Genomic DNA, 12,938 nt, shown 5'->3' on the forward strand with positions numbered 1-12,938 from the left:
GCTCTTCGAGTGCTTTCTACCAGTTGTCCGTTGCCGATGATGGTGCACTGTTCTGTGAGGGAAGAAATAAAAAAACAAAAATTGATTGAAATGAAAACGATTTTGCTCGCTCGCTCGCTCGCTGTTATTAGCAGCCAATTGACCATAAAATCGAAATGACATCGAAGGTGTTTCGCGAGTAATGCCATCGATAGAAAAGGGAAGCAACAAATCAGAATACAATACGCAATATCATCGCAATCCTCACGTCCTGCTCCGTCAAATGCCACCACCAGAACCAATGGATCGTTGCCATTCTCGTTCGCTCATAATGTTGCGAAGGCATGTGTTTCCCATGATTTACCGGAGATTTGCTGCGAAAGCTACGACCCGATTGACCGCTGAATCGACAAATCCGAGGCCGATTCTGGCCCATCTTTATTTCCATGGAACCGAAGGCGGTTCGCGGAGCTTTATGAGCCCTAAAGTCCGTCCCCCCAACAGGAACGGTACATCATTACGTTAAACTACAATCCCGAACAAATGAATCACTGCCTCGCACGGTCTGCGCCAGTGGGTAGAGATCACTTTAGCGGTGGTCTTCCATAAAACATAGAATTACCGTGATTTGAAAGACCATTCGGGACCCCGTCCTCGATCGCCCGTGGACGCACCCGCGAATGGGATGCTGAAGTGTGGCTTAACGATTGAGAATTTCGGTTCCCGAGGTTCGGAGCTCGTTACGGGAAGAGTCTTTTGGACGCATCGACATAAAAACATCCAATCCTCAACAAATCACTATCCATTACGGGACAATCGGTACGTGTGGGCCATTTCGAGAGCTAGGGCCGTCGTACAATTGGGTCAACATCCGGGTTGTGCGGGGTCCGTGACGCGCTCGAACGCATTCGATGGCTTTTTAATGGTGTCCTGAGTAATGGTTTAATTTTGTTATAAAACGCATTCCTTTAAGCAACAAATCCACGAAAGCAAAGTCACTCAGACACAACGAGAAATTGAACACAGTATTTCAGCCAAACGATTGCATTTCACGGAAATGGTAAAGAAATACGATAAAAATATATAATCGGATTCTGACAAACTTGGGATTTTAATTCATTCAGAGAACTGCGGAAACGTCTTAAATTATTTCTCTTAATGTTTTCTACATTTCTTAACTACTTCCTGTCAACAATTTTCCAGTCAGTACAGAGGAATGGGGATCTGGGTTTAAATGAAAAATATGCAATGGTTGGATGGTTGTGTCAGTTTTAATTTAAAACACACCGTAAAATTCTTGGCTTGCGATAAAAACTGGTCACATTAAAACTAATCCGTGCCGCAGTTAAAAGCAGCTCCACTTTTCTTCTTTTGCTGCCATTTTTGTAAGGAGGAAAATTCAACAGTCCTTGAATCCTGGAATTAAATTTTATTTCCCAATGTCAACAGAACCATTCGGTTTTTTCAGCGTAAAGTACAGCGTTAGCTCGGTGTCGGTTTGCTCCGCCCGATTGCTGCTACAAATCCCACCAACCGATGCTACCGATGGAAAGGGACTAGAATGTGAGTGTGCGTGTTTGAGAGAGAGATGGGCTGAACAGGGCACAACAAAAGGAGAAACTTATAATTAATGGCATCCCCGGGCGCGTGATACTTTTCGCTCTATGCTCGCGAAAGCGCTTTTCTTCTTTTTCTTTTTTTCCGCTTTTCTGCCTTGAAGTGGCGTTCGAAAAAAGCGGATCATGGAGAATGGCGTTGGAAGAATTCAAGAGCCACCTTATTTGAAGAAAAACAAAGAGGAAAAGGGGTTTGAAACATCCGTGGAAACCTCCCCTACCCCGCCTTCATTCCATATTAAGCAGTTTACGTATCTAATGGTATTTGCAATCGGTAGGATTCCGCTTTCCGCGAAGTAATTGCTTGCTTTGGGAAATTAAATGGCCGCCTTTCCTGCTCCCACCGGAGGGCTGCCTCAATGTGGTACTGTCCCTGTGATGCACGGGGGTGGTGGTAAATTAGGTGGATTAGAGAGAATGACAGAAAAATATTTGCCAAACCCAGAGTGTACGCTTGGCGTACGAGCGACCGACATACGTAAACACACTTTGCGATCGTCCCATCGTGCGAGTATAAATAACTTGAGCGACGTCATCCGGGGGGTGCTTGTATGCTGCTAGCGGATATGCTCGGTGGCACCACGCACACAAGACTCCGTGGCGCAACGGTAGCGCGTCTGACTCCAGATCAGAAGGTTGCGTGTTCAAATCACGTCGGGGTCATCAGAGAAAACTTGTGTCTCCTCGATTGATAAAACCGAAGAAAAGGGGAAGGAAGAAGATCTCTACAAGTCTTTTTTCTCTTTTTACGAACCTCCAGCTCGCCAGCTGATACGCGGTAGGATTAATCATTTTCCCATGAATTTTAGTTGCGCACGATTACACGCAAGCATCGGGTTTATGTTTTCAATTCCCATCACGTCGCGATATTTACCATGCTACGCCTACGGTGGCTCAGATGACGAGGCAAGATTTAATTAAATTATGCGCGGACGTATAAATAACCTCAGCAGCATCGCTCGCATGAGACTCGCCAGTGTATGCGAGTGTATCGTGTTTGGCTTGTAATGTGCTGGTCACTGAGGCCTCCATTCAACGGCCCCGCCCGGTAAGCGATTAGCCTCTGCCTTTCTCTCTATCTTTTTTGTCTTCTCATTCTTCTCATCCGCCCGTTCGTAGTGGATTCAACCATTCACACCTGCTCTACTGGGGCGTCCGAGTGCGTGAGCTCCATCGCATAAGGGAGCTCGCACGTTCTCACGTCACTGCAATCGTGCCCATCCCAACCGTGACGTCCTTGATGGTTGATTATCAGTACACTGCTGGACCATAATGGTAGGCGCGGCAAAGCTAAATGCCACTGTCATTGCCCCTTCGGTGCAGTAGAAGCGCCGCTCGTATCCAAAGTCATGTCCATTACTGTACGCTCCAAGTAAAGTGTGTTTGCACAGCGCGACACTCGGTAATTGAGAGCGCAGTTTACCTCAGTGGACACGGTCAGTCTGGTTCGACGGTGAAGGAGGTTCGCAGTGCCTTCCGTTCCTTCTGCGTTGCTCGTCTCCGGGAACATCAATCATGATGGAACCACCACCTTGAACCTGCTCCATGCCACCGCTCGATGCAAACAGTGCCCCCAAGTACCATTCGCACGATATCTGGTCGCAAGTTTGAGCGAGTGATAAACGACCGGAGCGGCATCTGTGGGAAATTGACACTAAACTACAGGCACTCGGCGCACGGGAGTCTTTGCGATGTTGAAGGGCTACTTCCCATTGGCACGTGCCTTCGCGGTGCCACATTAAATTCGTCCGCCACGCAAGCGGTGTCCTTTGTGGTTTGATCGATGGCACACTAATTTGTTCGGCTTCTGGTCGAGCATTTGCTCGATAGCTAAGACTTCTTTAAGTTGTCTTTTATCTAGTGTTGGAATCGTTTGAAAACTATCCTCAAACGATAGACGCTTCTCGGTTTGTTTTGGTCGATCTCGATACGCTCTGTTTCGTTTCAATCCATTACGCACTCCATAGCGGCATCTAGGCCAACATGCTAGTGTAGTGTTCATGCTTTCACTCGAAATACCTACCCATTGGTCCGTGCACTTGGCCTGAGCAAACGGCACTTCCGCAGGCAGCTCTTACGAGTCGCTGGGATCGATTACGGTTCAAATGATGCGTTCGACACATGCCAGCCCGCCGTCCTTCCCTCCTTGCATCCTTTGTTGGGCGATTACACAACAACCAACCAAAAGGGGCAGGGATTGTACCGATACAGTACCACCAAAGGCCCACGAGCTCAGCCACCCAGCTTTCGGCTCAAATTTCCCATCTCAGTTGGCACTTAATCGTCCGATGAAATCGTGGGTTCGGTGGTTTGGGTTCGGGGCTCGTTTCAGTTTCACTCGAATGTCAATTAAGAACTGGATTACCACTAGCCGCATGGAGATCGCGTGAAAGACGATAAGCGAGACACGCATCTTCCCAGTCATCAGGGATCACATTTCTGTAGAGGACCAGCAGATGTTGCGATGGAACTGGAGGAACTCCGATGTGCTCCGTACATTTGTTTCACTTCTATCACTGTTACTTCTAACATCGCAAAGTAAACAGTTAGATTGCGAGTGACGGTTGTCATCGTAACTCACAGTTTCGCTGGAGTGCAATCAGCAGGCCGGCAGATTAAAGTTTGTTTGTAAGCCACCAACCGCTGATAACGTTCACGAAATACATTCGTTTTGTCAAAAGCCAGGCGGGACGCGAACTGATAATGTCGCTACTTACAAATGTGGAGCGTAGAGCAAAATGCAAAACAAACAACACGACAGCCGCTTCCCGGCTTCTTATAAGACTACTGCAACCTGCACGACACTTTCGGTTCCTGTTTCACTTTGCTACGCTCGAGGTTTAGTGTCTCATCCTCCGAAATGTTCGTTTATACGCTCGCATTATTGGCGCTTGCGGTGTTCGTTACGCTCAAGTTCATCTACTCCTATTGGGATCGGCATGGAGTTCCGTCGCTGAAGCCAACGATTCCTTTCGGAAACCTCAAAACGGTGGTTGAGAGGAAGGAGTCGTATGGAGTGGCCATCACTAACCTGTATCACCAGTCGATGGAGCGACTCGTCGGCGTGTATCTGCTGTACCGACCAGCCCTGCTGATCCGTGATGCTCACCTTGCCAAGCGGATTATGGTGGCTGACTTTCAATACTTTTACGATCGTGGCATCTACTGCGACGAACAACGGGAACCGTTGTCGGCTAATCTGTTTGCCCTGCCCGGACAACAATGGAAGAACCTACGGGCGAAGCTGACTCCGTCCTTCACCGCCGGTCAGCTGCGTGGTATGCTGCCAACGTTTTTGGACGTTGCTGATAAGCTGGTGCTGCACTTGACATCGCTCGCCACCGAGAAGAAGATCGTCAACATGCGTGACTTGACGTCGCGCTACATGCTCGACGTAATAGCTTCGGTGTTTTTCGGGATCGAGACGAACTGTCTCGACAATCCAAACGATCCGTTTCGTGAGGCACTGGAGGAGCTCAACTCTGGGAGCTTCATGCAAAACATACGCATTGCCGGAATGCTAGTGTGTCCCGGGCTGCTCAAGTTAACCCGAATCAATTCCCTGAGCCCGGTGATGTCGAAGTTCGTGATGCGCGTTATCAGAGAGCAGTTTGAGCAACGTGAGCGGCATGGCATCGTGCGCAAGGATTTCATCCAGCTGTTGAGTGAGCTACGGCGAGAGGCAGGCAATGATAAGGCCGCGTCGCTCTCAATTGAACAGTGTGCGGCCAACGTGTTCCTATTCTATGTCGCTGGTTCTGACACGTCTACCTCGGCCATCACCTTCACTCTACATGAGCTCACACATAACCGACAGGCGATGGAGAAGGTCCAGCAGGAGATCGACGAGATGCTGGAGCGTAATGACGGCAAAATCACTTATGAAAATATTCAAGAGCTGAAGTATCTCGATCTTTGCGTGAAGGAAACTCTCCGAAAGTACCCTGGACTACCCATTCTAAATCGTGAATGCACGCAAGATTATCGAGTGCCAGATAGTGATATAGTCATTCGCAAGGGAACACAGATCATCATACCGCTGCTTACAATCAGTATGGACGAGAAGTACTTCCCCGATCCGGAGTTGTACTCTCCGGAGCGGTTCGATGAAGAAGTGAGAAACTATGACCCCGATGCGTATTATCCGTTTGGGGTGGGACCAAAGAACTGCATCGGTAAGATAGCCTCAACGTAATGCGTATAATCAATGAGCATTTATAATGTTTTATTTCATCTTTTAGGAATACGTCAGGGCATTGTGCAGACTAAAATTGGGCTCATTACAATGCTGTCAAGATTCAATTTCTATTCTACGATCCCAGCAAAGATCAAATTCGAAGCAGCAACCTTAAATTCAGTTCCCGTGGGAGGCCTTCCAATGGTGGTTGAACCTCGCTCAACGCCCTGGGCCTCTTGCTCGTAAAAAAGCAGAACTTTGTTTCAGGTGAAAGCTGGACTCAATTGTTGTATATTTTTGTTATGAAATCATCAAACTTTTTCGTCAATGTCATGTTATGCTGCCAATTTACAATATTATTCATACTATTATTAGATGTTGTTTGAGGATAATGTTAATGAAAAGGACATCTCTGGCCATCGAACAAAAAGGTAACCCTTTTCTTTCGTTAACTCAATGAAAATTATAGTCGAGTGTTGAGACTCGGTACCAGTTGCTTTCGCTCAGTGAACAGAGCGTGACCATGTAGGCGATAAACGATAAACTAGACACATCTTCCCGGTCTTCGCGTATCAAATTTCTGTAGAAGACTGGCAGATGTTGTTATGGAACTGATGGATTTCTGTATTAGTCGGTTTCTGTGAAACTTGGATAAGAAGAACTGTACAACTGTTTCGCTTTTATCGGAGTTGCTTGGAGCTTCGCAAAGTAAACTGTTACATTGCAACTGACGGTTGTCATCATAACTCACAGTTTCGCTGGAGTGCAATCAGCAGAACGGTAGATCAGGGCTTGTGTGTCTACCAACTACTGATAAGGTTCTACAAATACGATCGATTCGTAAAGCCGGAGAGGACGCAACCTGATAATGTCGCTACTATTACAAATTCGAAGCATTGCCATAGTAAAAGGCAAAACAAATAACTCGACAGCGACTTCCAGGCCTTTTATAAGGGTACTCCAAGCTCCACTGCGCTTTCAGTTCCTGTTTCACTTTGCTACGTTCCTGGTTTAGTGTCTCATCCTCCGAAATGTTCGTTTATGCGCTCGCATTATTGGCGCTTGCGGTGTTCGTTACGCTCAAGTTCATCTACTCCTATTGGGATCGGCATGGAGTTCCGTCGCTGAAGCCAACGATTCCATTCGGAAACCTCAAAACGGTGGTTGAGAGGAAGGAGTCGTATGGAGTGGCCATCACTAACCTGTATCACCAGTCGATGGAGCGACTCGTCGGCGTGTATCTGCTGTACCGACCAGCGCTGCTGATCCGTGATGCTCACCTTGCCAAGCGGATTATGGTGGCTGACTTTCAATACTTTTACGATCGTGGCATCTACTGCGACGAACAACGGGAACCGTTGTCGGCTAATCTGTTTGCCCTGCCCGGACAACAATGGAAGAACCTACGGGCGAAGCTGACTCCGTCCTTCACCGCCGGTCAGCTGCGTGGTATGCTGCCAACGTTTTTGGACGTTGCTGATAAGCTGGTGCTGCACTTGACATCGCTCGCCACCGAGAAGAAGATCGTCAACATGCGTGACTTGACGTCGCGCTACATGCTCGACGTAATAGCTTCGGTGTTTTTCGGGATCGAGACGAACTGTCTCGATAATCCAAACGATCCGTTCCGTGAGGCACTGGAGGAGCTCAACTCTGGGAGCTTCATGCAAAACATACGCATTGCCGGAATGCTAGTGTGTCCCGGGCTGCTCAAGTTAACCCGAATCAATTCCCTGAGCCCGGTGATGTCGAAGTTCGTAATGCGCGTTATCAGAGAGCAGTTTGAGCAACGTGAGCGGCATGGCATCGTGCGCAAGGATTTCATCCAGCTGTTGAGTGAGCTACGGCGAGAGGCAGGCAATGATAAGGCCGCGTCGCTCTCAATTGAACAGTGTGCGGCCAACGTGTTCCTATTCTATGTCGCTGGCTCTGACACGTCTACCTCTGCCATCACCTTCACTCTACATGAGCTCACACATAACCGACAGGCGATGGACAAGGTCCAGCAGGAGATCGACGAGATGCTGGAGCGAAATGACGGCAAAATCACTTATGAAAATATTCAAGAGCTGAAGTATCTCGATCTTTGCGTGAAAGAAACTCTCCGAAAGTACCCTGGACTACCCATTCTAAATCGTGAATGCACGCAAGATTATCGAGTGCCAGATAGTGATATAGTCATTCGCAAGGGAACACAGATCATCATACCGCTGCTTACAATCAGTATGGACGAGAAGTACTTCCCCGATCCGGAGTTGTACTCTCCGGAGCGGTTCGATGAAGAAGTGAGAAACTATGACCCCGATGCGTATTATCCGTTTGGGGTGGGACCAAAGAACTGCATCGGTAAGTTAGCCTCAACGTAATGCGTATAATCAATGAGCATTTAAAATCTTTTATGTCATCTTTTAGGAATACGTCAGGGCATTGTGCAGACTAAAATTGGGCTCATTACAATGCTGTCAAGATTCAATTTCTATTCTACGATCCCAGCAAAGATCAAATTCAAAGCAGCAACCATAAATTCAGTTCCCGAGGGAGGCCTTCCAATGATGGTTGAACCTCGCTCAACTCCCTGGGCCTCTTGCTCGTAAAGAAACATAGCGTCAATTTAGGCCAAAACTGACGCTGCTGTTCTAGTTTTAAGATGAAATTTAATTATTGCTGGCTCCACTTTAATACCATGTTCTTCCTGCTATCATATGAGAGATGGCAGACATCAATTGAGCAGCCAGTGGTGTTGAAAGATGCAATAAAGATTTATAAACAATGTATGTGCGAGAAAGCTTTTGCTAACCTATAATTGATCGTCTTTTGTGTATCTGACTTTTGTGTATCTCCACCTTCGCCTCTGATACAAAAAACAAATCAAACTCCTTTTTCTCATAAATTATTAAAATATAATTAAAAAAAGTAGTTTAATAATTGCTATTAGTTCAATAAATCTATCAGTAGCTGTGATGAAACTCAATAGTGAGCTAACTACATCAAGGTCAAACAAAACACGCTGTCAACAAACTAGCGAACCGGTTCAACCAACCGGCTGCGACACTCCCAAATTATCTCCGTTCAACCTACACGCGCCACGCTTCGCTTTGTTGTAGATGCTTCCAGAGAGCATACCGGCGGCAACAGCATACTATGCGAGTAGCACTCACACAACACGCCCAAAAAAAATTATCTAGAAGCTTCCGCTTGAAATCGCAATCAATGTTGACCAAAAAGATGTGCCATCGCACACACACTCGTACCACGCGGAAGCTATATATGGACCAAACTCGTTGCCGTCCCGCATTCATTCTGTTTTGCTTCGTTGAAGGGTTCACAGTACGCGGGAACCCTTTCGAAGAGTGCGTGACACTGGGTGTACAAGAGTGAAAAATGTTCGTTTACACGCTCGGGCTAGTGGCGGTGGTGATCTTTGTCGGGTTGAAGTACATCTACTCGTACTGGGATCGCCATGGGGTGAGCAACATCAAACCGGAAATTCCGTACGGAAATCTGAGAACGGTGGCCGAAAAGAAGGAATCGTTCGGAGTGGCCATAAACAATCTCTACAGCCGTTCAACGGATCGTTTCGTCGGCGTGTATCTGTTCTTCCGGCCCTCGATCCTCATCCGCGATCCGCATCTGGCCAAACGGATTATGGTGGCCGACTTTCAACACTTCCACGATCGTGGTGTCTACTGCAACGAACACCGTGATCCATTCTCTGCCAATCTGTTCGCTCTGCCCGGTCAACGCTGGAAGAACCTACGGGCGAAGCTAACGCCAACGTTCACGTCTGGTCAACTGCGCAACATGATGCCCACGTTCATGGCCGTCGGCCAGAAGCTGCAAGCCGAGGTCGAACGTTTGACGGTGCAGCCGGCGGTGGAGAACGTACGGGCGCTTATGTCACGCTTCGTCATCGACGTCATCGCTTCTGTGTTCTTTGGCTTCGAATCAAACTGTATTCAAGATACAAGCGATCCATTCTTCGTCACACTCACCGACCTGGTACGATCGATTAGCTTCATCAACAACGTACGCTCGGCCGGTGTGTTTGTGTGTCCCGCGTTATTGAAACTGACGCGCCTCTCCTCCCTACCACCACCAGTCATCAAGTTTGTTAAAGAGATTATCACCTACCAGATCGAGCACCGGGAGCGAAGTAACGTAGTACGGAAAGACTTTCTCCAGCTGTTGATAGACCTGAGGCGTGAGGCGGCTGATAACTTGAAAGAATCACTGACCATTGAGCAATGTGCGGCCAACGTGTTCCTGTTCTATGTTGCCGGTGCAGAAACATCGACAGCGACGGCTTCGTTTACACTTCACGAGCTCACCCACAACCCGGACGTGATGGCTAGGGTGCGCCAGGAGATTGACGAGATGATGGAGCGAAATGACGGCAAAATCACTTATGAAAATATTCAAGAGCTGAAGTATCTCGATCTTTGCGTGAAGGAAACTCTCCGAAAGTACCCTGGACTGCCCATGCTGAATCGTGAATGCACGCAAGACTATCGAGTGCCAGATAGTGACATGGTCATCCAGAAGGGAACGTCGATCATCATACCGCTGCTAGCGATCAGCATGGACGAGAAGTACTTCCCCAATCCGGAGCAGTACTCTCCGGAGCGGTTTGATGATGAAACTAGAAACTACGAACCCGATGCGTACTATCCGTTTGGAGCAGGGCCGAGGAACTGCATCGGTAAGGCCTGAATTGTGGACTAAATCTCATACCAAACAAAGCATAACGATTCCACTTTACATTACAGGTCTTCGACAGGGTGTACTCGTAGCGAAGATTGGACTCATTTTGATGTTATCGAAGTTCAACTTTGAAGCAACGCTGCCACAAAAGATCGTATTTGAGGCGGCAACGGTACCACTGGCACCGCACGGTGGCCTTCCGATGAGAATCACTCGGAGGGTAAAGTAGTAATGGTCAACTGTGATGTTCCTTAAAATAAGCTACATTCACTCTTTCATTGTTTATTGTTCACCTTCAGACAGTCAAAATGAAAGCCAAAGACGATTAACATGTTAGAACTAAGATACGATTAATAAATGTAGATGCTCTGACTCTTTTGATCAGTCTGCAAAACATTGCTCTGAGCTAAGAATCATCGAAATATGGCTTTGTTCTCTTCACACAGTCGAGTGGGGCTCGACCACAAGCTGGAGCATGGACCAGTTCATTGAGAACCATGGGACGTGGGTAAATGTATTGGTGTTGCCGACCAACTTAAATTTTATTTCGCATCATTCCGTCTTATCATTACATGGCGCATGACACAAACAATGCGCGAGGGATGACTTTCATAATTCATGAAAATTGTAAAGTCATTGCCAAGGCGCTCTCAATTATCACGATGCGCCGGCTGCTTGCTTTGTGTCTGCGCGATTGTTTAAGGCGATAACGTTGTGTAGCGCGCCGTGAAACGTGACGTAGGCAACGTACGGAGTCAAGAAGAATGTCAACAGAGATGTAAATAAAGAAATCGTTTCTGGAAATAACCAGCAACAGAAACAACCCCTGTTCGAGTGATTCTTATCGCAGGAACGTTGTGTTTGTGATAAGCATGCGCGTGGTAGTAATTGATTACGATTAGTAATATGCACCGATAGTACTATCGCCCACAGATAACTACTAGGCGCAGGAATAGATCAAAGCGAGTATATGTAAACCAACACGTTCGTGCTTGGGAAAACGTCGGTTAATTAATTATGCTTGTCCTCGTGATTTATTACACGATTCACATATGAGCAGTGATTGATTTCTGCTCCAATTGTTATGAATTTTTATTTTTTAAAGCAATTTAATCACGTTCTGCACTCATTCGGATGGCAGTAATATACTTCTTCTCTTGCCATTCATTAGTATTTTTATCATTATGAACGATGAATAATTGATAGAAAATTCGAAAAAATCCTAAGCAAAAAGGGTAAATAATTTGTTTCCCTTTTTCGAACAAAACTCAACCCTTTTAACAACTTAAAATGTTAACCACCGAAAAGAAAGAAGATGGCACCGAATGGCGAATATTTACAGGTTAAAACCAATTGACCAGATAAAAAGAGAGTGTGAGATGAACAATGTCCTGGATGTGTCTGGTCGTCGACACCGCGGACGGAAAGGAAATACTTCACAAAATTCCACGCAAGCGGAGGCCAACCAAAAATGACGGCAGGTCAAATTTCCTGCCCAACATTTCAACAGATCCGGTTCCAACCACCGAGAGTTGTCGCCAATGGTACGCAGACCATCCGAAACTTCGTCTCCACCGTTCGTCACAGAAAAGGTGCGACCAACAAGGAAGAAAAGAACAAAGCGAGACATCTTAAATGTTGAGGAAAAAAAATCCCCCGTAAACGGGAACGAAGATGAAAGATCGTTTCGAAGGAAAATCGAATACCAGCGAGCGAGTGTCAACAGCACGCCGGGCGCTGGGTGGCATTCCTTGCAAAAAGTGAGCCAAATGGAAGCTGAAAAACTGGGACGCCGAAGCACCAATGGCGAACGTTATCGGTCTATAAATTCTAAATGAGCTCAAATTTCCTCCCCTAAATCATCATCCATGTCGGTATGCTTGGACCGTGGGCTCCATTCCTTCCATTCTTTTCTTATTCGTGCCGATACCGGACGGAAGAACCACCGTATCGGTATCCTGGCAGTTTTGGTTTTCTCAAGTGACTTGAAGGCTTTCTTTTCCATCGACAGATGAATGGATGGATGGATGGATGGGCACACGACGCCACATGCCGAAGCCACATTGAAGCACGGCTCCAGGAAGAACCGAGCAGCCTCCCTGCTTCCCGTGGGCAGGTAAAGTTCAAAGAAATTACTTGACTTTTCTGCCTCGCTGGACGATGTATAGCCGTCGTTCATTCGTTTTTGAAAAACGATTTCTCTTCCACCGAAAACACGCTACACACGGCCCGGGGAGAATGATGCTCGACAAAGTGAGGTGGAAAATTAAATATAATTTAACATCTCGTCGAAGCTGCGTAGTAGCGCTTCTGGGAACGTACGGGAAGGGAGGGATAAGGAATGAACAGAGCCACTTCCACTGCCAAACAGGCCCAGCTCAGGAATCCCGCGAGCGGTTTCACCATTTGCTAAGACCTTTTCCCATCTGTCTGCCTTGAGCCACAACGTAGCTTTCGCTTCCGTA

The 12,938-nt window shown here is 47.1% G+C and overlaps 2 protein-coding genes and 1 non-coding gene across 3 annotated transcripts; all 3 read left to right on the forward strand.

The window, feature by feature from the left end:
* Positions 1–2,186: 2,186 nt before the first annotated feature.
* Positions 2,187–2,258, forward strand: Trnaw-cca (transfer RNA tryptophan (anticodon CCA)). Its single transcript has one exon. It is a non-coding gene; the product is annotated as a tRNA-Trp (tRNA).
* A 2,169-nt stretch (positions 2,259–4,427) lies between these two features.
* Positions 4,428–8,546, forward strand: LOC126576583 (uncharacterized). Its single transcript, XM_050237894.1, has 5 exons — positions 4,428–5,770; positions 5,837–6,014; positions 6,667–6,676; positions 6,738–8,118; positions 8,185–8,546. The coding sequence occupies exons 1-5, from the start codon at positions 4,456–4,458 to the stop codon at positions 8,364–8,366; spliced, it is 3,066 nt and encodes a 1,021-aa protein (XP_050093851.1). The 5' UTR covers positions 4,428–4,455; the 3' UTR covers positions 8,367–8,546.
* Positions 8,547–9,091: 545 nt separating this feature from the next.
* On the forward strand, positions 9,092–10,854 carry LOC126571108 (cytochrome P450 6d3). The gene is made up of 2 exons (XM_050229376.1): positions 9,092–10,471; positions 10,539–10,854. The coding sequence occupies exons 1-2, from the start codon at positions 9,154–9,156 to the stop codon at positions 10,700–10,702; spliced, it is 1,482 nt and encodes a 493-aa protein (XP_050085333.1). The 5' UTR covers positions 9,092–9,153; the 3' UTR covers positions 10,703–10,854.
* Positions 10,855–12,938: the final 2,084 nt, after the last annotated feature.

The sequence above is a fragment of the Anopheles aquasalis genome, chromosome 2 (genome assembly GCF_943734665.1).
Source record: "Anopheles aquasalis chromosome 2, idAnoAquaMG_Q_19, whole genome shotgun sequence".
Lineage (NCBI taxonomy): Eukaryota > Metazoa > Arthropoda > Insecta > Diptera > Culicidae > Anopheles > Anopheles aquasalis.

Coding starts and splice junctions, on each gene's coding strand:
- LOC126576583 (XM_050237894.1), top strand. CDS start 4,456: ATGTTCGTTTATACGCTCGCATTATTGGCGCTTGCGGTGTTCGTTACG. Junction 5,771..5,836: donor GGGACCAAAGAACTGCATCG/GTAAGATAGCCT, acceptor TTCATCTTTTAG/GAATACGTCAGGGCATTGTG. Junction 8,119..8,184: donor GGGACCAAAGAACTGCATCG/GTAAGTTAGCCT, acceptor GTCATCTTTTAG/GAATACGTCAGGGCATTGTG.
- LOC126571108 (XM_050229376.1), top strand. CDS start 9,154: ATGTTCGTTTACACGCTCGGGCTAGTGGCGGTGGTGATCTTTGTCGGG. Junction 10,472..10,538: donor AGGGCCGAGGAACTGCATCG/GTAAGGCCTGAA, acceptor TTTACATTACAG/GTCTTCGACAGGGTGTACTC.